Raw genomic sequence first — 22818 nt, forward strand, 5'->3', positions numbered from 1 at the left:
GATCTCAATGGCCAGACAAGAACAGTCTACAATCTACCCCTGGCCCAGTTTCTCCTTCCCCAGATCCTGCGCATCCAGGGGGTTCCATGTCAGCTGGCAGATCCGGAATAGGTAACAACGAAGATTCGGGGAAAACGTCCCAGGTACCTATCAGTGCCGGTCTGTGGCTTGCGACCCAACTCGGAGGTTACAACAACTGAAAGTCGAAAGCCAAGTATAAAGTCCCGCCTAAACCTTTACTGTTGATGTTCTCCGGAGACAAGCAATTCACAAGGCGCTAAGCAATCTGAACTAAATCTCTCAATGCTTCATGTGCTGAGTAGGGACTGTCAGAGCATAGAAATCATAACTAGTACTAGTCCACATTTTTTTCTTTTCTCCAATCACCGAAAACGTTGCATCGGAACTTGGAACTACAAAACAACATGGTGTGAAGCAAATGAATGGAATGAGAGAACACATTCACATGCCATCTCTATAGTACGGTTCTCGTTTCTACTCGTCAGGCATACACCGATTTGCATTTCCCATGACCAGATCATGCCTAAAAGCCCTAAACCCCACGAAGTGATGAACAGCACGCATCCAGTGCCATATGCCCACGTGGAAATCAGTCAAAATGGACAAGATTGCTGCAAACGAGAGATTCCTCTCATTCCGAGACGTAAATTCATGTACGGAGGTCCCGACGGGATAACTGAAAACATGCCCCCTGACCAAATGAATCGTCTTTCGGAGTAGATTATCCACTGAACATGAGTAGTTCGTTGCAGACCGCCATACCCATTCAAGATCCAACCAAGTCACGTGGGCGTGGCCAGAACTCCCAAATTCCACCGGATAAAGTGACTTCACTAAACCTGGATGGGCAAAGTTCACCTCAGATTCGGTTTTCGTAGATCTCCGTTTTTCCCCCGCATGATTTGCAGCGGGAAAAGCCGTCCACTAGGAATGCACAAAGGTCAGCAGAAGAATGACGAGTCCGAAAGCCAAGGAAAGCGCTTTTGTCGTTTCATGATCCGAGAGAAACGAGAGATCCATGTTTGCCAACACGTGAGAGACTGCGATTTGCTGGTTCAGCATGGAATTCCACAATCTAATGCTAATTTACATGAAAACCCGGAGAATACCGGGTACATGGCCAATGGCAGAGGAAGAAAGGATGTTTTGTGCATATGCACTTGCAGGATCTCCATTAATTTTTTTTCTTTTTTTTTTTTTTTTTTTTTTCCTTGCCCTCTCCCTCTCTTTCTCGAACCTGAACGGTCACGGCGTCTGCAACCCGGTTCGGGGAAGTGGGGCAACGTTACAATATTTTCCTTGGCATCGACCCCTGATTGGTGGATATATTGCCGGCATTTGTTCCATGGCGTATCGAAGCTTTACGCCACCACCAGCCATCATCACGTTCACTGCAGTCGCCAAACAGTTGTAGATGCACAAATGATTTTCGGTGGATTTAGGTTTTCGGGACCTGGCAAAACCGATCTCAAAGGCAGCAGAAGGCGGCTCTGGTGAGATTCGACCGAGGAGGAATCGGCTTAATTTGTTTGAGGCTACGGAGGTGAAGTCCAAAATGCTCCGTACGGAATCCATGACAGCGGGACAAAATTCATTATGATTCATTGTACATAGTAGCATGTGCTGTAACTGATGACAAATGGCTCGATTCATCAATGAATTAATGAACGAGGATCGAGAGATTATGCAAAGGTACTTAATCGTAATTATTTACACACCGGACATCTCGGTTTCCCTTCTTGAAACACTCCCTTGTCCAATGGATCCAGCTCTCTGTCAGACCCTGCAGTAGCAGCCGCCGGCTTCATCAGGATGCAATCTCGATGGCACAAGTGCCGGCAGGCAAACACCACGACCGGCCCCGCGCCAACGTTCCCTGCAACGTCGGCCACGGAACCGGCGGTGTCCGTTCGGGCATGCGCGCTAGCCCGTTTACCCTTGCCCTTGCCCTTTCCTCGGTCTTGGGCCTGTTGGTCTTCCGGCGCATTATTGGCGCGACGCTGCTGCTGTTCTTCTGCCTGTCGCCGCTCCCATGCACTCCACACATCGGCGCCGGCACCGGGTCCCCACACTCTTTGTCGGCAGATCTCACAGACCTGTCCCCGCGGTCGCCATCCCCGTTGTCGGAGCCGGGTGACCTCGTCGACATGGACAAAGAGATCCCTGTCCAACATACCATTGGCCAATCCCAGCAGGGACTCCTCGTAGGTGTATGCCGAGAAAATGGATGCCAGTACCTCGCGTAATTCTGACAGGGAAGGGGACCATCTTGCTGCGCGCGACAGAAACGCGCGGAGGATGCGCAGAAACGAAACATCTGCGCGGTTCAACAAAGAAGAACCGGTCCCTGCCGGTGTAGTGCTTGTGAGCAAGGCGGTGAATGCTCGTTGCACCAACCGCCGAACTGCGCTCGTTAGCTTCGACGAACTGCCCTCCTCGTCCGCTGGCTGCAGCCAAGCGGACGTCTTGGCCTGCCCAGAAGATGCTTCCTGCACAAGCGATGAGACGTTGCGGGCGATTCGAACGACCGCGTCGATCAGGTCTAGCCATAACGTCTCCTCAAACGACAGAGGCTGGTGCAAGGCTACCGCCGATCTTCTCCCTCCAGTTGCAACCTCACCTCGTGGACTCGGACCGGACCGCATCTGTTCCAAGCAAAGCCAGCTTCCGATACCGGAGAATTTCTCCAGGCTCTGCAGAAGGTCGTCGATCGCTTCCGCTGTGTTGGCAGAATCCGGGGTGTCCCGCACGTTTCGAAGAATTCCCGAGAGGCCCGATTCGAGAGTGCTCAAGTGGGCGAGTAGCCTATCCATGGCTTCCCGCACTTGGCCTTGGCGGGCTAACAGAATCACCGCTGCGTCGACCACTCCGCTTTCCTCCATCCAAGGTAGCACTTCCTCGAGTTGAATGTCACCGGCTCCGAGACTGTTTGCAAAGTCGGCAACATGTGATGGGTTGTAGCGGCAGAGCAGTCGCATGTAACGCTCAATCATCCAGCCGTCCAACTTTGCTGGCTGCACATGCTTCTCCGGAAAATGGATTTCCGGCTCCAGCAATGTCCCAAGGTAATGATACTGTTTGTATTCATCCTCCTCGAGCGCATCCAGGAATGATTCATGTAAAGACGGGACCAATGCATGGACGGTTCGCGCCGCCTTGGACACATTGATGCGCGCAAGTTCTCCAGCGTGGTCCTTGACTGCTTGGATGACATCACGTCGCTGTTTCGCATTCAGTCCGGAGCTGGCGCGGAGGCACTCGTGGAGACATCGAAAAACCGTCTCGCGCTCGCTCGGGTCCTCGAGGTATGTCAAAATCCAATCCGCATACTGTTTCTCAGCATGGTATGTGGACTTCAGAACTCGATAAAAGCGAGCCTCCTGGAACAGAGGAATCAAGCTCTGGATGTCGGGTGGGTGATACATCGACAGAAGATACTCCACGCTCAGTTCGCAGTCATCCGCCATGTCGTCGCTGGGGAATCGGCAGAGTCGTGTGAGCACTTGATGCAGAGTACTGCCGGAGAGAAGCAGATACTGCGGATATTTGGGGAGATTCCGGGCCAGAAACATGTCCAGATAAATGGTTTCAATTGGCCGAAACTCTGGAGTGTTCATCACTTCCAGCAAGATACTGACCAGGTACTGTCGATTGATCACCATGCCCTTGGCAGCAGAACCGGGGGCGGACTCCGAATTGGCCAGGTCTGGGGAGTCGTTCAAATAGCTGTCCTCGAACGCCTCGTTCAGCATGCTCATGAATGCCGATGCGTCAAACTTGAGAATCGCTCGAAGAGCTGCAAACGATCCTCTCGAACCAGACCCACCGAACAGGTAGGTGTACAGCGAGGTCTTTGCTTTCGACGCTTCGTCGTCCTCCATGTCATCGCCGGTGGGATACACACGCCCGGTCAGGATGAATGACAAATAAGGAAACATCTTGCTAGCATTATTATAGTCGTAGCCAGCATTTTCCAGATCAGTACCGGTGCCATTAGCAAGAGATCGCATCGCTCGAGCGGCGAGATTCAACAGTTCCTCGAGCGGCCCAATATAATCTCTGAGCACGCGGTTCCAAACGTAAATGAAGGCATCGTACAAGTTATGCTGCTTGCACAATGTAGTCACCTGTTCGATATCCATTGCTGTCGGATCGAGTGAACAGATGATCTCTTCGAGTCTGCTGGACGTATGCGTGGTCGAATAATGGTTGATCAACGCCTTCAGCGCGGTCGGGGGTAAGGACCGAACAGATCCGTCGCTGATGTGCGACTCGAGCGTGTCGAGAAAGATGCTCTCGGATTCGTGGTCCTCGTACCAATTGTACACTTGATCCCACAAAAATTCGTAATTCTGCATTCGTACGCACGCTTCTATGGATGCATCGGCCAGGTCCGCGAGTTGTGATCGTTCCAGGCGCTCCGCACCGGCCTCTTGGTTCCGGCCAAACGCATACTTGAGCGACGCTGAAATCATCTCCAGTAACTTTTCTTGGACCATCGCGTGTCGCAGGTCATCTTCCTCCGGGAGCCCTATGGTGAGTTTCTCGGCGTCGCCACTGTAGTAGGAGTTTGCCAGGCGAATCGCGGCGACAAAATCCCCGACTTCAATGTAGGCCAGGAGACGGTCCGCCCAATTGGACAAGCCACCGACAGAAATGTCATTGTGGCCGAGAAGGAATAAGCGGCCCTTGTAGGCACGGAAACTCTGGTAGAAGGCATCCCCAACAACCCCATGCATCGACGGGTCCTCCTCGTCATATTGCTCCACCAGAGCCTGGAGCTGTGAGGAAAATAAGTCAACATGGTAGATGTGCTTGTGAAGAAGGTCAAAGGAATCCGTCACTCGCAGACTTGGGTCTTCGAGAATCAGTAGCTGCTGTGTCACGGTGAGCACCGCAAGGACGGAGCGGCTCAGCCATTGAACGGCCACAATGGCTTCTTTTGCCCTCCACCGACTCCGTGGCCGAAACTCGAGAACCGGGGGCCGGTCTCGACTAGCATCGCTGTCTGGCTCCGCTTCCGACACGTCTAGCACCGTCAACACGTTCGACCAACAATATACCAGTTTAGTCAACGACGTGTCGTTTCTGCCTTTCAGCTTGATTGCGGGAAACCATGCCAACGCTCCGGTCCTGACCCCATGTGACGCAACCTCCTTTGGGCGGGGACTCTTGAACTGGGTTTGGGCGATTGGGGTTGTCGAAACAATCACCAAGAGATACGGTGTCAACATGGCTACCAAGCCCATTCCATCCGTCGGCTGATCCACGTTGCCCAGAGGAAGAGGAGAGAAGGCCAGCACCGAGCTTGGCTTGCGGGGTCGAGCAGGATTGGGGGTAACCTCTGGATATCGCCCGAGCAGTCTCGTTGTCTTCACAGTTCTTCCGACTGCACCCATTCCTCTCGTTGCCAGGTGGGAGAATGCCATGCCTCGGTCATCGGCCGACACGAGGGCAGTGCGTCGCACACCGAGAAAGCCCACATGAATGACGGAGACCCCAGAGATGTGCCCATCTGAGCCACTAGCAGCCCGCTGCTGCAGAGTTGCGGGAGGGATATGGAGGAATGGCCGAGCAGCTCGCGATATCTCCCATGTAAAGATATCGCCAGAGGCGTAACCAGCACCGACTACCGAATGATCTGCGGAGGTCGCGAGCGACATGACCGCACCGCATTCGACCGCTGCTTGAATTAGAACGGGCGAAGCCGAAATTGATAATGTCTCACATACCCTTTGTGCCTGGTCCAATAATAGTCTTGAGGTTTTGCTGGTAATCAAACACTAGAATGATGCCTCTCGAAGTCCCGAGTACAATGACCGTCGAGATAGTCATACATGTCGGATGGCCCCAGTTTCGACGACCAGCCTCCGAAAACGCCTGCCCTGTAATCTTGCGCAGCTTGGTCCATCGCACAACTTCCCAGGGAGCCTGCGACGGGTCAGACTCGATTTCCGGCGTCGCCGAGCGGGCTCGGCTTGCAAGAGATGAATGCCGGGAGTGCCCGGGTGCAAGAAACGGTGACGGCGACCGCGGGCTATTGAGCGACGAGGACGACAATCGCGACTGGAAGCGCAGGTCAAACGGACGGTGGGTGGGACCCGGACTGAGGCCGGGCGAGCCGCGAAACACGATCGCGCTGCTGCTGGGAAATGAGTGAAGGGAATCCTACGCAGAGTCAGCATTCGCAGCGAATATCAAGCATGTCAGAGTACACGCACATGAAGAGACGGTGTATCATCAGGAACTGATGATGAGTCTTCGGCGGCCGCCGCAGGCCGCCGGAATGGGTCATCTTCTTCCGGGCCGTTTGCAGATGATGCCACATTATGCTCATCTGTGCTTGTTGCGACGGGGACGGGCGCATCGCTCTGAATCAATTGGTCATCCCACTGTTCGTCGACGGCGATGCGATTCGCAGGCTCATCTACGTCGGGAATGTGCCCATTGGTGCGGGCCCCGAAGGCGCCATTCTCCTGGCCCAGATCGAGTTCGTCCGCGCGCGCGCCATCGTCATTCCCGTTGTTCGTGGAGCTCATCAGCAATACAATCCCAGAGACTGTCGATTAGTAGTCATTGCTTCGAACGGGGTTGGATTCTTGATTCCGTCCTCAGAAAGTCGATCCGTGGCTGGCGCACTTTACTATTTCAAACGGGCAACCCGGGCACCGCATGCAGTCCGGACGTACAACCACGCGGTTGGAGCTGGACCTCGATGGACACCGCGACAAGGGTGCTGCTAGGCCGTGATAGCTGCCGCAGCACCGCCGCCTGCTACGCCAGTCGACGCGAACTGCCATTCTGCCGCTGCTGACCGCCAAATTTGGTCGACAACTGGCGTAGCCGTTTCTACCGGCAAGCCGGGCATGGCCCATGCGGGCCATTCGCCCGGCCCAATGCTCCCATCCCGCGTATTTTCCACCCATCTATCAATCTTAGCTACCTGATCAAGGCAGTCCCTGTATATCACTACCATTTCGGATAATAAAATTACATCGGTCTGAGTGCACATTATTGGGCAGCCGACAATCGGCGCATTCGGTTTTGCTGGTGGGAGCTGTTACGACTCTTCTCTCGGCTTTGCCGAGCGACATCACGTCCGACAACACGTGTGTTTCATGTATCGTTTCAATTGACTGTCGCTAAACAAATCAAGACAGTGCACCCCATCAAGCACTGTGCAAAAACTGCTGGAACCAGCCCACAGCAGCATTCTTCCCTCGGACCATAGCTTCTCGCTCTCCTGATATGTTCGGATCGCCCCGCGAGAGGCACCCATGTTTCACGCCCGGCAGATGCTGATAATCAAACGGGACAGCATGTTTCTGCAGGGTCTCGAAAGCGAAAAGCTTCAGGTCTGGCGTAAACTGGAAGTCGATTTCTGGCGCGAGGAGCTGGACCGGGGCGGCGACCCCGTCGATATCATCCCTGGTAAGGAAAGTCGGATGCCCCGCGACAACAGCATCCACCAATGGTGCGGCAGCGTCATGGCCACCAGTCCCTTTTGCGCCGAGCCGCATCACAGCCCAGCCGCCATAGCAGTACCCGACGGCGCCGACCTTGGGATACCGGTCTCGTAGCGCTCTGGCGCATTCGAAAATCTCCGGCTCGCGAATGGCCCGACTGTTTCTGACACGAAAGCCGGCAAGATCAATCTGGTCCCATTTCTCGGCCAGAATCAAGTCCTGCGGTAAGGTCTCGCCACCGAAGAAGTCGGGGACATACACTGTAGCCGGCGTCTCGCGCGCGAAGTGGTCCGCCAGTAGGCGTGCGTTTTTGAATTTCCAGCCCAGAAGGTCAGCGATAAACAAAATGGCGACGTCTGGGTTGTCGCCGGTGATGTAAGCTTCGTGGCTAGCAAGGTGGCCGACGTGCCCCGTTGGGACCCCGTCCCATTCAAAGCCGTGGAGACAGTCGTGAGAATGGGTCATGATGCTCCTGGATTTTCTTCCTCGATTTGATATTGATCAGCTCATCACAATTTAATCCCCCATAGCTCAGCAGTGCTAGAAATATATTATCGTCGATAGTCAGGGGGCAGCATCCAGCATGCAAATATTAGGCTATTCTACGGTGAAATCTCGGTACCAGAAATTGTACCACTCTCACCTACAGTATTCCGTAGTTCAAGCGACTTTTAGCCTGTCCCTCTGACCGTAGCACCCAGCTGCAGGACAAGAAAGAATTCGGATCCATACTACTACTGATGGTGATCATCCGCTCCCTGACTGACCGAACGATCAGAAAAGAAGTCATGCGGCCAAGCGCCCTTGTCACACACTGAATTTGTAACTGTTACATGCAGGAATGTGATCGTCATGCCCTACCCGTACCTGGACAAGTGCCGACAAAAGGGCGCCGCTGAATCCCATATAGATCCTTTTCATGTGGATATAACAAAATATGATTCTTCACGGAGTATTTATTAGTCTTATTTCCCTCCCACGAGGGAACTCCCAAGTCGTAGGGTAAATGGTCGGATCACGATGCTACACCAACCCCCCATAACCCTAACGCTCTTCATAATATCGCCCCTCCTCTTCCTCATCTCGGCCGCGCAAGCACGAAACTGTAATGGCCATGCAGAACTCTGCGGCCGACGTTACTCCAACATCAGCTTCGTCGGCGCGCACGACTCGCCCTTCGTCGGTCCGTTGCCTTCCGACAACCAGGGTATCTCCGTAACGGAACAACTTCAGCGAGGATACCGATTCCTGCAGGGCCAGACGCATATCGACGACTATGATGACGAGAACCCGGGGGTTTTGCACATGTGCCACACGGACTGCCTGCTGCGTGATGCGGGCACCGTGACCGAGTACCTGGCTACCGTGAAGACATTCCTCGACAACAACCCGGATGAAGTCGTCACCGTGCTTTTGACCAATGGAGATGATGTCGATATTTCGGTTTTCGATTCCGTCGTTACCGAGAGCGGCATTAAGGACTACGCGTTCACTCCGTCCGGCAAGCTGAGTATGGATCAGTGGCCGACTCTTGAAGAATTGATCAATTCGAATAAACGTCTGGTGTTGTTCCTGGGTAAGTTCCTTTCCCCCCCTCTTGTTCCGGTAGCTTGGGAATTGAGAGGAGATGTATAGACTACGGTGCCGATACCTCCAAGGTCCCCTACATCCTCCCGGAGTTTGACTACATCTTCGAAACCAAGTACGGCATCACCGACCCTAATTTCCCTGACTGCAGCCTGGATCGGCCGCCAGGTGCGAGCCCCGACGGACTCATGTTCCTGATGAACCATTTCCTGGATATCAAGATCATTGACGGGATCTTGGTGCCCGATCGTGCCAATGCCGAACGCACGAACGCCGCGAATGGTGAAGGCAGTATCGGCGCGCAGGTTGAGACATGCTGGCAGCTGTATCAACGGCCGCCGAATTTCGTGCTCTTGGATTTTGTGGAGAAGGGCGAGGGTCTGCTTGCGCAGGACCAGCTCAATGCATTGTAAATTTCTCATCTGCAAATCTCTTTGAATCAAGAATATATTTACTACATACAAGTAGGTATTTGTGGCCCTACTCTTCAAAGTCATCAATTTCAAGTTGCACCTGCCGTTCTACACCAGTCAGCGCGCTGTTCTCATCTCCGAACAATTGTACTCACCGTATATCTTGGCTGCAGATGCCACGATTGCCTCTGCTTTGCTGTTCATCTTGGCTGCGTAACGCTTCGCCTCTTCCGGATTTTGCGTGTTCTGGTCTCGTCGTGGTCGCGCCTGAGATCGTCAGTACAAAAATCGTGTGGACCTTCAGTTATCCAACATACCATCATCAACACTGGCACAAGCTCCTTCGGATCTGCTTGCGCGAGAGCCCGGACACTGCGGAACCCGTTCTCCCATAGCAACCGCGCGGTCCAACTCTTGACGTATGCAACCTGCGCCATCTCCAAAAGATCGTCTCGCGCGCCGGCGTGGAGCCGGTCCCGCATATGTTCTAAAACCACGGCAAGCATGCCCCAGCCCATCCGCTGACAGAACTTGACCATCCCTGCTGCGAATCCATGGCACGTTTGCGCAAGGGTCTGAACAATCCCTCTAGGCGTGTGGTACCGCTGCGCGATGGTCGTAAGCGGCACTTCGTTACTGAGATCCCGCAGCTGAAATGCCGTGTATGCTCGGCGATAGATCCGGAGGAGCTCTGCTTGCGCAGGGTTGTTCTCTGACAACGTCCGTCCGGATTGCACCCTGTTTTGGATCAGCAAATTGCAACATCACCCATGGAAAGACTAGACGAACATGCTGTTTACAAACCCCGGCTGCACACCCACGAATTGCAATGCGCGGAGACCACTCTCATCGAGACTGTCGAGTTGATCGCGGAATGTCAGCCAGTCGATCGTTGTGTTCATGGCTACCTGGATAGGAGTGAACATGTAAAATATGTGCATCTCCCCATCCATGACGAACGCCTGTAGGGCACGTTTAAGTTCATGGTAAACAAAAATCCCGTCCTCGGGAGCAAACGACGAGGCGACAATGGCCGAGCCTAGTTTCGTGGGTTCGTAACTTTCATCAGCACGCTCAACGATGAGCTCTGTCTGAACTAGTTCTTGGAGTGCTGTATTGACCAGCTTCAAGATCTCCTCTTCTGGGTGTGTCCGATACAGAAGAGTGCATTTCATGTAGTCCAGTATCGCCTCACGGCCTGATACCATCTTGGTTGCGATGGTTTCCAGTAATGCCCTTCGGTCGTTAGAACTTTCAACGCAAGACAAATGAAAACGTCGTACCTTTGAACAGCATTGTTGTCCTGGCCCAAGCAACTCTCAATGGCCGGTGTCTCGGCTTCCCATATTCCAGAAATGGCTTCCAAGTCGGCCTTTTGACAGATCAAGTACGTCTCACCCATGACGTCTTTGCCCTTTCGACCAGCCCGGCCCTTCATCTGCCGACTGCAGTCGTCAGCATATGTCACAAATATGGAACGTCAGAGTACATACAGCAAAGCCGGCCCGACTAGATCACGACCCATCCGGGCACCTTGAATGATGACCCGCCGTGCCGGCAGGTTGACTCCCGCAGCTAGACTACACGTGGCGACGACGACTTTGACGATGCCTTTGTCATATGCATTCGCCACTATATCTCGTTCCTCGGTGGTCAACCCAGCATCTGCGAAACATCAGCGCCGACGCGATCCAAGAAATGATCCGGCGGACTCACGGTGAAATGCAACTCCCTTGATGATGGTATTCTGCAACACCGGATCCAATCCGCAGGGCAGGCTCTCCAGTTCAGCCAGGACATCCAATCGCTTTTCCAAGATATCCGGCTCGACCTGGGATGGATCCGGCATGGCTGCGCTGATCAACATCGCGTTGGACTGACAGGCCTGCCGACTGCTGCAAAACACCAACGCGCCATACCCAGCCATCGCGGTCTCGACAGCGAGGGAGACCATGGAATTGTTCGCTGGGTTTGACAACTCTCGAAACGGCGATGGAGCAATCAATCGATGCGGAGAAACCGCATTTTGCAATTCCGCCGTGCTAAGTTTTGACGCCGTCTCAAAAAAGGCCTTGGAGTTCACGGCCGGATAGATGGCGTTGTCGTAGACGAGATACTCCTCAATCGGAACGGGCCGATGATTCGACTGATACAAGGTTGCGCCCAACCATTGAGCCAGCAACTCCGTATTCTGGCATAATGCATCAGCATGGTAACGTTCGGCTAGACACTGGACCGCTTACAGAAAGAGTAGCGCTCATGCCCACAATCTGAACGGTATTCGGTAGTAGACAAAGCAATTTGGACACGATCAACTCCAATATGTAGCCGCGACCTTTATCGTCAAGCATATGGATTTCATCCAAGACGACAATACGAAGGTCATTAATCGTACATTCCTCGATCGCCGTATTGATCAAAGCGTTCGCCTGGATGTGCATTAGAAAGCTAAATACAACGGCGGCACATCAGCACCGACTCGAGATACGGACCTTTTCTATCGTACACACGGCAATGTCCGTGTCGGCCCATGTCGAACGCGACTTGCTACCTCCGAAGAAGCCAGTCACTCGCACGGACTTGTGCACCTCTTTCCGAGGCCGAACGCCATCCTCCGGCTCCGGCACAGTTTTCTCGACATCCTGCACCAGTCGGCGCAGCGCCTTGAGTTTCTCCTGAACCAGCGCGACATACGGCAGCACGAGGATTGCCTTGCTCCGCGGATTTTCAATAACCCGCTTCAGCATCAAGACATCGGCAACGAGCGATTTACCGCCACCGGTGGGCGCGGTGTAGAGTAAGTTCTTCTCGCCGGACAAGTGGCCACGGCCCAGCAGACATGAGGCCTGCCACGGATATATGCGGTCAATGCCGATTGCTGCGAAGTTGGCGACCAGAGCGGGCGGCAGACCATAGCGAGGGTGCTCAAGGGACAGCAGTGGGTTCTGAATCCCACTTGACGGCGGCAGTTGTGGTTTCCCGCTGTCCACGGAAGAATCTGCCTCAGCAGCGCCCGATGCCAGCCGAATCTCACTCGCCACGAGTCGCTGGCCATGGGACGAAGCAGCCGACGCGCGCACAAAATCCACTCTATTGCCAAAGCGGCCGTTATGCTTGGACTTTGCGGTAGTTAAAGGGTCGCTGTCCTCGCGGGCACGCTTCGCTCCGTTCGACACGGCGGATGTCTGAACTGATGTCTGGATGGTGTACGTCTGTTGGCGAGCCTGGTCAACCGAGGTTTGGAAGCCATAGCTCTGGAAAGGAGTGGCCATTTCCAGGCTGAGACGTTATGGCCACTGCTATTCTACCAGTACATACTTCTTTAGCCGGAGGTCAGCAAAGCCGTCCTGGGATCCAATCGTCTCCCGGAGCCCTTTGTTTTGAGAGGGGTCAAGAATTTGCTGCCACAGCCCACGAGAATGACTTCCTATGGACAAACACACTGTTATCGAATTTACCTTTAGTTATAGCCAGTAGTCTATAGTTTGTAACTAGAGTGTGTAGCGCTGATCAATGGATCGGTTACTCTCACACAAGGCACCCAAGTGGAATGAGACGCGACGCGTCACAACGCAGCCGGAATGGCTGCATTTTTCGGTAAGCCAAATCACGTGAAATATATTAGTCACGTGCTTTATGGGAAGTGGATCTTGCCCACAAAAATTCTAATCCTAAAATGGTTAGTCGATGCGGCTGCCTTCTGCCTCACTTGCAGCCTCAGGCACCATTAATGCAACGAACATCCTTTGGCCAGCCCTCCATCGGAAAATGACCGGCATGGGCATACCTAGTATTATAATGTCCATCCAGTTCTGCACTGCATTGGACCATTTCAGCGGGTTGACTTTTCATCAAGAATGCCATCAAGTCAAATGAAAGTAGTTTTGATACGGTGTACTCCGACTCCGTACTCGTATGCAGAAGACGAGTGTCCCTGTATTGTGTATGCCTGAAAACTCGGGGAAATGGGCTAGATTTGTCTAATTATTTAATCTCTCGCATATGGCTATGTTACTGTGAAATTTTTGAATTCCTTTCAGGGTGACTCGTCGGCGATACTCCAGATTATCCACTAGTCTGAAGCAAGACGTTGTGCGAGGACGATCTTCGCTTTCGTAATCGAAAGCACGGATGTTGGGAATGATTGCTTATCTTGGCCTACAAACATTCTCTTTACTTGCCTGCGAAGCCTATATTTGGTGAGGCTGACTGGTCGTGCCCCTTACCCTGACACATGGCCTTTACAGATAAATAGAAGCGAAATCCTTCATGAACCCTGAGTCCCGACGGACCCGACAGCCGATGAGATCCGTCGATTCAGAACCCACAAAACTAACCAAGCACTAAGGACAGGAACAAACCACTCCAGGGAGGAAAGATAGACATTATCATCATCGGCAAATATTGCAATAATCAACGTTGCCACCGATTAAATGTTCCTTTAACATGGATCGGAGGTGGTTCGAGTGTGAAGGCCAAAATGGACTGGCCTGAATTAACCCGCGTCCGGTAGGAAACTGTGAATTCCGCTATTCCGCATTCGGCAAAGCGCAATATCCGCGATTCCCAGTTTTAGCACACACGAGTTCTGCAGCTCTTGTCTCTTGCCTCCACGCAGAATGGCTCATACGCTCATCGATTTAACCACACCGCATGTCATATTTCGAAATGTATCATGTCGTATTAGTCGTGCGCTGCTACAATTAGGAGCCGAGGCATCAACCGGCATCAATTCCATGTCCTGAAGGAACAAGCACCTATCATTCAGTGCCTTTCGACTGCCTGCGCAACTTCTCCCCAGTCTATGCATGGACAATTGACCTAGGGTTTGCTTACTCCAAATGAAGTGATAAAGCCCTCCGTGGGAGATAGTGCCCATAGCATTGAATCATTGTTCTTCGTGACTTTAAGCATTTCGTAGTACTCGGTACTGCCTTCCAAAACTCGTATGGGATGACCGTAAATTTTTCCTTCCTGTACGGAGGGGGTTGTATTAGGCCAGGTCAACGACTTTTTCCCCGGTATGGAGGTGCTTGGTCAACGCCGACGAGAGAGTCACGTGATATGTTGATCACGTTCCTGAAGTTTGCTGGAGCCGCCGTGCCGGCCAATGACTGCGCAGTGCAGCCGACCCACCAGCCGTTGGTTCGACGCAAATGACAGTCGACGACTCCCCATGCACAGCGCCAGAGCCTTTGGGGCAAAGAAAGGGGAATTTCTGCCTCAGATTGGAGTTTTGGCGTTGCCGTTCGCAACAACCCTGTTCGCGGGGCCGAGATTGAGCTCAATCGGCAATCATTCAATCGAGCGCCCGGAGAGAGCAGCAGTGGATAGCGCCCCGGCGCAGGATGGAAGCATTTTTGGGTTCGGATCGCGGCCGTAGGGCAATTCATTCGATTCGGCCACGGTGTCTGGTCGCTGCCAACGTTTTGTCGAAATTTTTACAACTTCTTAGCATGTTCTTCACTCTTTACGGCACCCTATTCGAGCATCGAGGAAGCTGTGAGGTTGGCTTGCCGTCATGCCGTCATGTGGGTTCCCCATTCTGGCATGGCATGATGTCGCCAAGCCTTTTTGGAGCCGGCGCGATGGGAAAATTTCGCGTTCTTTGGAGGGTCTAAATCCGATCCACCCGTGCCATGACTGGCTGGGTTGGCTCGTGGGCATCACCCGCCCACCGCACCAAAGCACTTCAATCCTTGCCTTTGATCGCAGTCTTGTTCGCAGCGAACCCGGCACTCGCCTCCGGGAGATGGTTCCTGGTGCTCTTCCCGGTGCTCGCGGAGGGAGAGGCTCGCCAATGGCCCCGCGATCGAGCGATTGGGAAACACGTTTTGTCTGGAGGTTGTCCCAGCCAAGCCCCAGAGAGAGGGTTCTGCAGTGGCGGAGACGTTTTGACGTTTCGTCGATGGGAGCCTTGTCCTCCTCGGGATCGCTCACAGGATATCGCGCAGTAATTCACGAGCATGGTCGTCTGTTTTGATAGTAGAGAGTCTTCTATTCCACGGACAAGCAAAGCAGCACGAGTATTTTAGACTTTATGCGCTGGAAAATTCTAAGGCCAAAACGCAAAAGTAAATTGGTCGCCATTGTGCGTCATGCCGCTGGTCCATACATAGCCTCGAGAAAGCACTGGATCCAGTGCTTCAGTTCAGCATCGGTTCCGAATGGATGGATTCCCATGTTCGAACAACAGTAGTCCTTCGACACGGTGAATCCCAATATTCAGAAATCAGTCGGTGCGACTAAGTTATGCAGAATATGGCATCCCGCGATCGGAGCAAGGGATCTCCAGACACAAAAAGTAATGATCCAAACTGATGCTCGGGACCAAAACCAGACCAGACCCTCTGGCAGCTCCCCCCTTGGCCGATGTTTCTTTGCTGGCCGGATCCAACTAATTCAATTATTCGTCCCAACCTCGTCTAGACTCGATGCCTTTTCTTCTCTTTTATTCCCTCTTCTTACTTCTCTTTACTCTCTCTGCTTTCCTCTTCCCGTCTCGTTCCTCTTCCCCCGTTCCCATTCCCCGTCTTTCCCACCCCCCTACACTCCGGTCCCGGATTTGGCTTCTGGAGATCTGCCGTCGGGACTGGCACAAATTCCCTCTCTTTTCCACCATCCTCGCGCAGCCCTCATCCCCATCCACTCTTATCACCCTCATTCTGCCTCGGCGGGTTGCTTTTGTCAATACGCTCACAATTCGAGGGAGCGAATCTCATATCAACAGTACATTCCTCCTCAGTTGCAGACCATTTGCCCATTTGGTTCGTCTTCTACCCGATCCCTCCCGTCTTCCCTCCATCTTGATATATCAGTCTGCCCATCTCCATTCTTGGGGTGTCCTGCATTTGGCCGCGTCTCCGCTCAACACGCGCCGACACTCAAACCTAGGCAAAGCCCATTCCACCATTACTTGGCCATTTTCTCCAGGTTAGTATTTTATTTTTCCGCGTTTTCTCGGCGCTTCTTTTTCTCTGAGCAATCCCGGCGGCCGCCCTGGATGTGAACACCCCCCCCTCTCTCCATCACCTTTTACGTCTCCATTCCCTACCATTCTTTTGGTCGTGGGTCATTCGCCACTTGTCCCCATCGACGGTGTGTACATTCTCCCAGCGCTTCCAGCTTGCCCTTCTCGTGTCTCTTTTAAATTCCCTCCGCCCACCGTGATGTTCACTTACACCCGACTCCCTCTCAGACATTAACGCACAGCCAAATCATGATCCCGACTTAATTATATTAACAACAGAGGCAGTTCTATATGCTTTGCTCATCTGAGTGATCTCCCTTCCGACATTCCTAATGCCCGAGGACAGGTCGTCCCAGTCTGCGGCTAATAGCAACGGGTCGGCCCCTCGGTCAAAGCGGCACGCGGCGTCATCCACCTCTGACGACGTCGTTGCGTCGGATGGCCCTCAGTCGGTGCCCATGACATCCACTAAGTCATCCGCGTCGACATCATCATTATCGGAGGCCCCCACGGCCTCCGAAGCGACCGTTGTAGCCCCGTATGAGACTCGCTCCCGCGGTCGAACGGGTGCGACGCGGCCAAACTACGCGGAAGACGCTGGCGAATCTGATTCCGACATCGCACCTCCAGCGCCACCAAAGTCTTCCAGCAAAAAAAATGCATCAAGTTCATCGGCCACTGAGCATGAGAAAGGCCCAGTGGCCAGTACACGTCGCGGCCACTCCACCGTAAATGGGACGCAGACCAACTCTAAAGAAAAAGACTCCATTCCCGGAACCTCTGCATTCACCACGAATTCTGGGTCTGCATCGCGGAAGCGAAAGCAGGGGGCAGGGGCGACCAGTAGCAGCAGTGGCCCAGTTTCAACAACTTCATCATCGCCATCATGCACCAAACGGCGGCGTGACATTCGCTACTCGAACATGATGACCTTTGAAAAGTCGGGAGCCCGACTCAAGAACGGTCAACTCCACGCCGATGACGGAAGCGTTCTCTCCGTTAATGGTGGGGAATTCTCTTGTCCCTTTTTTAGCAGCATCAGACAAGAAATTTTACTGACTATTGCTAGACCACGTGTACTTGATCTGTGAGCCCCCGGGGGAGCCGTACTATCTGGGTCGTATCATGGAGTTCCTACCGGCCAAGGATAATCCATCCGGTCGCGTAGACACGATCCGGATCAACTGGTACTATCGGCCCAAGGATATTCAACGCCGGGTACCTGACTCCCGACTTGTCTTTGCTTCGATGCACTCTGACACCTGCCCTCTGTCGTCCCTTCGAGGCAAGTGCACGATTTCACACATCTCGGAGATTGAAAATTTGGACGAGTTCCGTAAACAGAGGGACACCTTCTGGTACGACAAATTATTTGATCGTTATATGCACCGATACTACGAAGTGGTGCCGACCAAAGATGTCATCAACGTGCCCGCCAATGTCAAAAAGGTGCTGGATGAGCGCTGGAAGTTTATCTTATGCGAACCTGCACGGAGGAAGGAGCTCACGGGTGCTGTCAAGACGTGTAAGCGATGTGGACTGTATGCAGCCAGCGCAGACTCTGTCGACTGTGCGGTCTGCCACAGCACCTATCACATGGGGTGCGTGCGCCCGGTTCTGACCAAGAAGCCCGCTCGGGGATTTGCCTGGGCGTGCGCTGCCTGCAGCCGTGCGCAAGAGCGAAAATTGGAGGCCCGAAACACCCCTATCATCGGCGATGCCGCGCAAGCAGCCGAGGAGGCTGACGATGAACTTGCTGAGGAGGAAGAGGAGGAGGAGGAACCGTCCAGCCAGGTCGTTCCTACCGGTCGTAGTAGTCCCGCAGGGGAGGAAAAGTTTCCCGAGCCGCGTCCGGCTACTGCTGCCCAGATAGCGCAGGCGAAGATGTGGCCCTATCGGTATTTCGGGATCCACTGTCAACTGGAAGATGCTTTAGACTACGACGATCGCATCTACCCCCGCGCCAGCTCCCGCTTGGGTACTCGCCATCAGGCCGTCGTTAGTCCATGGTATGGACGCCCTGTGCAGTATGTCAAGCCTGTCGACATTAAAAAGAAGTCCAAGAGTAAAATGTCCAAGGAGGCACAAGCGGCAGCCGAGGCGGAACGACAGGCGCGCCTGGCGCGGCCGAAATGGATTGTCGACGAGCCCCGAGGTTACATCCGTCGTGGGGAGGACGAGCCCGTGCTTGTGAATGGGAAAGAGGTCCGAACCAGTCAGCTGCTGTTCAAGATGCCCGAGCCTAACCAGATTCCGTCCTCCGGGCGCGGGGAAGATGACGCACCCGGCTCAGATATGAGTCCGGAAGACCGGGAAAAATTCATCGATGACTACATGGAACGGGCCAAGAAGCTTGCTCCGGAAAAGGGCCTGGAGACGTACAGCACCAATTTCCTGGACAAGGCCCTAGAGTATCTATACGCTGAGAACTTCAACGTCGAGGCCGCTCTGGCTCGCCTCAAGCGTGCCGACAAGTACAAAGACCTACGCGAGCCGAAACTTACCGCGGAGCAGGTTAAACTATTCGAAGAAGGTGTGGCCAAGTACGGATCCGAGTTGGCTAGCGTCCGGCGCCACATTGGGAACATTGAGCATCGTCATGTGGTGCGCTTCTACTACATGTGGAAGAAAACCAAGCGGGGCCGCGAGATCTGGGGCAACTACGAAGGTCGACGCGGGAAGAAAGAGTCCAAGCGTGCCGACTCGTCCAAGCTGGCTGATGACTTGGCCGATGACCAGGACGACTCCGCTTTTGACACCGAGAAGGCTACAGAGAAGAAGCGCGGGTTTCAGTGCAAGTTCTGCTTTACACGTTCTTCACCACATTGGCGCCGGGCGCCAAACACGGTGCCAGGTGCCACCACACGGGTCGACGCCAAGAAGGGCGATAAGGGGACGATAGTCCACGTTGCTCTCTGCCACCGTTGCGCCATCCTATGGAGGAAGTACGCGATCGAGTACAAGGATGCGGAGGAGCTAGCCAAGAAGTTGGCAAACAGTGGAAACAAGTCGTGGCGTCGCAAGCTGGATGAAGAGCTTTATGCTCAGATGCTGGCGGCAGAAGAGTCTGCGCAGGAGGTCGACGAAAAGGCAATCGCGACGGCGACCTCGCTGGGGCTCAGCAGTGCGGCGCATTTTGCTGAAAGCCACAGTCAGAGTCAAGGTGAGCCCGCGAAGAAGAAGGCCCGGACAGCACCAGACAAGGAGAGCGCAGCGACGTCCGCCCGCACCTCGGCCGAGCCAGCGCCTCCAACGAAGAAAAAAGCGGCCGCCGAGAAACCCGCGGAGCCACCACCAATCGTTCCCGAGCCTCCGCGTGCGCGACCGCTACCGTGTGCCGTGTGCACCAACTACGAACCGTTCGCGGACGAGCTTGTTTCCTGTCGAGATTGTCGCCTCACAGTCCACCGCCGCTGCTACGGGGTGCGATCCGATGAGGTGTGCACCAAATGGATGTGTGACATGTGCGACAACGATCGGGATCCAATGGTGTCCACGCGGTACGAGTGCGTGCTCTGTCCGGTGACCTACACCGAGCATGAATTGATGGAGCCGCCGCGACCGTCCAATAACAAGAAGAAAACCGATCGTGACCGAGAAAAGGAGCGGCTAGAGAAGGAAATGGTGGCTGAGGCAATCAAACTCTATCGGCAACGTCAAGAAGCAGCAGGGAAGCCCACCGGGCCACGAGAGCCGCTGAAGCGAACAGCCGGTAACAATTGGGTTCATGTCACCTGTGCGCTCTGGAATCCTGAAATCAAGTTTGGCAATGCAAAGGAACTAGAACCAGCCGAAGGCTTTGGTCTGATCCCGGCGGAGCGGTATGCCGAAATTTGCAAACTCTGCAAGACGAACAAAGGCGCTTGTGTCTCGTGCCATCACCCCGGCTGCAACGTCAAGTTTCATGTGGGCTGTGCGTTCCAAGCCGGGTACGTCTTTGGGTTCGATGTGACGCCTGTCAAGAGCTCCCGGCGGGATTCCATCACGACGCTCAAGATGGGCGACGAGTCTGGGTTGGTAACACCGTGCATCTGGTGTCCAAACCATCCGATCCAGACGATTGTGCATAAAATAAACGAGCCCGCTGGTAAGGACGGGCGTACGGCATTGCAACTCTACGCGGAGACCTACAAGCAGGCGGATCTTACCTTGACGGGAACCGTCCGCAAAGCGGCCCATGTGCAGCAGTCTGCTGGGTCGGTGATGCACGGTGGGCATCATGACCGACGCGCGTCCGCTGTCAATGGCGCCAGCGCAAAACAGGGCTCTGACAACGACGCCGAGAAGAGCCAAACCGGGGTACCAGCGGTCGGATCTGCGCCGAGTAAGTTCTGCGTGCGGTGTCACACGACATTCAGCCCCAAATGGTGGCCGGCCGAAGAACCGGCTCGGTCGGCGACCGTTGGTGTCAACGGTAGCGGGGGTCCATCGGGCAACACTGTCGGAGTTGCAGGATCTCTGAAGTGCCACAAGTGCCATGTCCGGAAGAATCAACCCCCCACGTCGACCGACTCCCGACCTCCCTTTCCCGGCACACGCGCGTCCATTCTCTCTGCGCCGCGAGGGCCCGAATACGGACCGTCGTTCGGCACGCACGCGCCGCCGCCTCCGCCTAATGTTCTCGGTCGACCAGATCCTGGGTGGTATTCAAGCTATGAAATGCCGCATCGACCGGGGGAATACGCGGATTCGTACCGCCATGGCTTGCCGGCATCGCAGCCCAATGGTTACAAGCCCGCGGGACCATATGCTGGAAGTCCGCCGCCTCCGATGAACGGGTACAGTGCGGCGCCCCTTCATCACAACCCTCCGGGAGCACCGCCTCATCCCCTGCCCCCTCCGCCTCATTATACCAGCGGTCCTCCAGGGGCGGCGCCGCCGCCTCCACCTCCGCCGCACAGTTTCGGCGGCCCGCCAGTTACGTACGGGGCGCCGGTTGCCGCGCACAGTTCGCATCCATCGCCTGCGCCTCCATATCCGGCACCCATCTCACGGCCCGAAGTGCCGACTAACATGGCCCGGCCCTCGCCGCCGCACTCATTGGCAGGGTCGGCCCCGCCGCGGCCGTATCCGGTGGAACGGATTGTGAGCACGCAAAGCCAGTCCTCTCCATCGAAGACGGGTAGCAGCGTTGAACCGGGCATGTCGTCGGATGAAGGCGGGACTACGACACACAGTAGTGGGCGGCACACGTCGACGAATGGAACCAACACGGGATCCGGAGCAAGCGCGAGTCCGTCCTTGAAGAACTTGCTTTCATGATGTACCATACCTTTGATTGTCTCTATTGCCTTGGTTTTATGTTGCTTTGTCTATTACATTGTGTTGGAGTCTGGTATTTTTTTTTTTTTTTTTTTTTTTGTGCTTTATCCTGGGGAATTGTTGACGGGTTGATTTTTGGAGTTACAGCGGTCTAGAAAGGGAGCCATTTTGATACAGAGGATGCCATCCATCATGCTGCGTGATGAGGCATGACAATAGAGAATGAACATGATTGATCATTTCTCGCCGAACCACGTCGTAACCATCAACGGAGCAAAAGCGATGATGAATCATCGATGTCGTGCTTGCATTTCTTACCTCCGCAATCGATGATCGGTTTATCTGGGGGCCGCCAGAGTAAAAACCAGATGGGCTCATCAAAGTGAGAAAGACTCAAAATTCAGCCCTGTCATGCCTGTCCTAGACCGGATCCGGTAAAATATCCGGAGGAATTAACGATCGATCGCATCCATTCAGAGCCACGGAATGTTGGTGATTTTTTTTTTTTTTTTTTTTGATCGATGGATCGGACCGTATGGGACCCTTTTTTTCTTGCTGATCTCAGAAAAAGGTTATACTTATCTATCGGGGCCAGCCATGATGTGGTTTCGGCGGGATTTTGTCAGGCATCATCGACTCCGACTGGTTCGTCGACTTGACTGACATGCAGGATCGGTCGCGCAAGCTGACCGTTATCATCCGAGTCCGATGGGATGATTGATTTATTGGACTTGGGGCACTTGGGCAAGTCACACGGAATGAGGATTAACCGTGTTTCTGCACTGGTGATGATCAGAGGAGACCCTCTCATCGGTACGTATCCATGTTTCTCTGCGTTCTGTAGGATGATTACACTGCATGAATGAGCCTTAATGTTGATAACCTTAGTCTAGGTTGATTTCAAATTAACTACCTTATTGTTATTATATCCTGAGCCCTTTGATGAAGCTAAGGGTTTCTAATCACCGAGAGTATGCCGAAGGCACAAGTACACACGCCTTGGTCGCCTGATGATTCCTTCACTTTCTCACGGGTTCTTGGCCGGGACATACTAGGGATGGGCGGCAATTCAGTCAAGGACGAGTCACTGAGGGCCTTC

General features: G+C 53.9%; 6 protein-coding genes across 6 annotated transcripts; 2 read left to right on the forward strand and 4 right to left on the reverse strand.

Annotated features, from left to right (window-relative positions):
• Positions 1–1727: 1727 nt before the first annotated feature.
• Positions 1728–6560, reverse strand: VTN49DRAFT_4595 (uncharacterized protein; the record flags this gene model as incomplete). The annotated part of the gene is made up of 3 exons (XM_069412558.1): positions 1728–5704; positions 5754–6189; positions 6243–6560. 3 exons carry the CDS (start codon positions 6558–6560, stop codon positions 1728–1730), a joined length of 4731 nt encoding a protein of 1576 aa, XP_069267790.1.
• Positions 6561–6760: 200 nt separating this feature from the next.
• Positions 6761–7033, reverse strand: VTN49DRAFT_4596 (uncharacterized protein; the record flags this gene model as incomplete). The annotated part of the gene is made up of 2 exons (XM_069412559.1): positions 6761–6964; positions 7016–7033. The coding sequence occupies 2 exons, from the start codon at positions 7031–7033 to the stop codon at positions 6761–6763; spliced, it is 222 nt and encodes a 73-aa protein (XP_069267791.1).
• A 157-nt stretch (positions 7034–7190) lies between these two features.
• VTN49DRAFT_4597 (uncharacterized protein) lies at positions 7191–7952 on the reverse strand (the record flags this gene model as incomplete). The annotated part of the gene is made up of 1 exon (XM_069412560.1): positions 7191–7952. The coding sequence occupies one exon, from the start codon at positions 7950–7952 to the stop codon at positions 7191–7193; it is 762 nt and encodes a 253-aa protein (XP_069267792.1).
• A 555-nt stretch (positions 7953–8507) lies between these two features.
• Positions 8508–9487, forward strand: VTN49DRAFT_4598 (uncharacterized protein; the record flags this gene model as incomplete). The annotated part of the gene is made up of 2 exons (XM_069412561.1): positions 8508–9063; positions 9123–9487. The coding sequence occupies 2 exons, from the start codon at positions 8508–8510 to the stop codon at positions 9485–9487; spliced, it is 921 nt and encodes a 306-aa protein (XP_069267793.1).
• Positions 9488–9554: 67 nt separating this feature from the next.
• VTN49DRAFT_4599 (uncharacterized protein) lies at positions 9555–12759 on the reverse strand (the record flags this gene model as incomplete). The annotated part of the gene is made up of 9 exons (XM_069412562.1): positions 9555–9595; positions 9643–9754; positions 9805–10225; positions 10277–10723; positions 10771–10932; positions 10981–11152; positions 11204–11678; positions 11731–11916; positions 11980–12759. 9 exons carry the CDS (start codon positions 12757–12759, stop codon positions 9555–9557), a joined length of 2796 nt encoding a protein of 931 aa, XP_069267794.1.
• A 4030-nt stretch (positions 12760–16789) lies between these two features.
• On the forward strand, positions 16790–21719 carry VTN49DRAFT_4600 (uncharacterized protein; the record flags this gene model as incomplete). The annotated part of the gene is made up of 2 exons (XM_069412565.1): positions 16790–17462; positions 17527–21719. 2 exons carry the CDS (start codon positions 16790–16792, stop codon positions 21717–21719), a joined length of 4866 nt encoding a protein of 1621 aa, XP_069267795.1.
• Positions 21720–22818: the final 1099 nt, after the last annotated feature.

The sequence above is a fragment of the Thermomyces lanuginosus genome (assembly GCF_041956635.1).
Source record: "Thermomyces lanuginosus strain ATCC 200065 unplaced genomic scaffold VTN49scaffold_31, whole genome shotgun sequence".
Lineage (NCBI taxonomy): Eukaryota > Fungi > Ascomycota > Eurotiomycetes > Eurotiales > Trichocomaceae > Thermomyces > Thermomyces lanuginosus.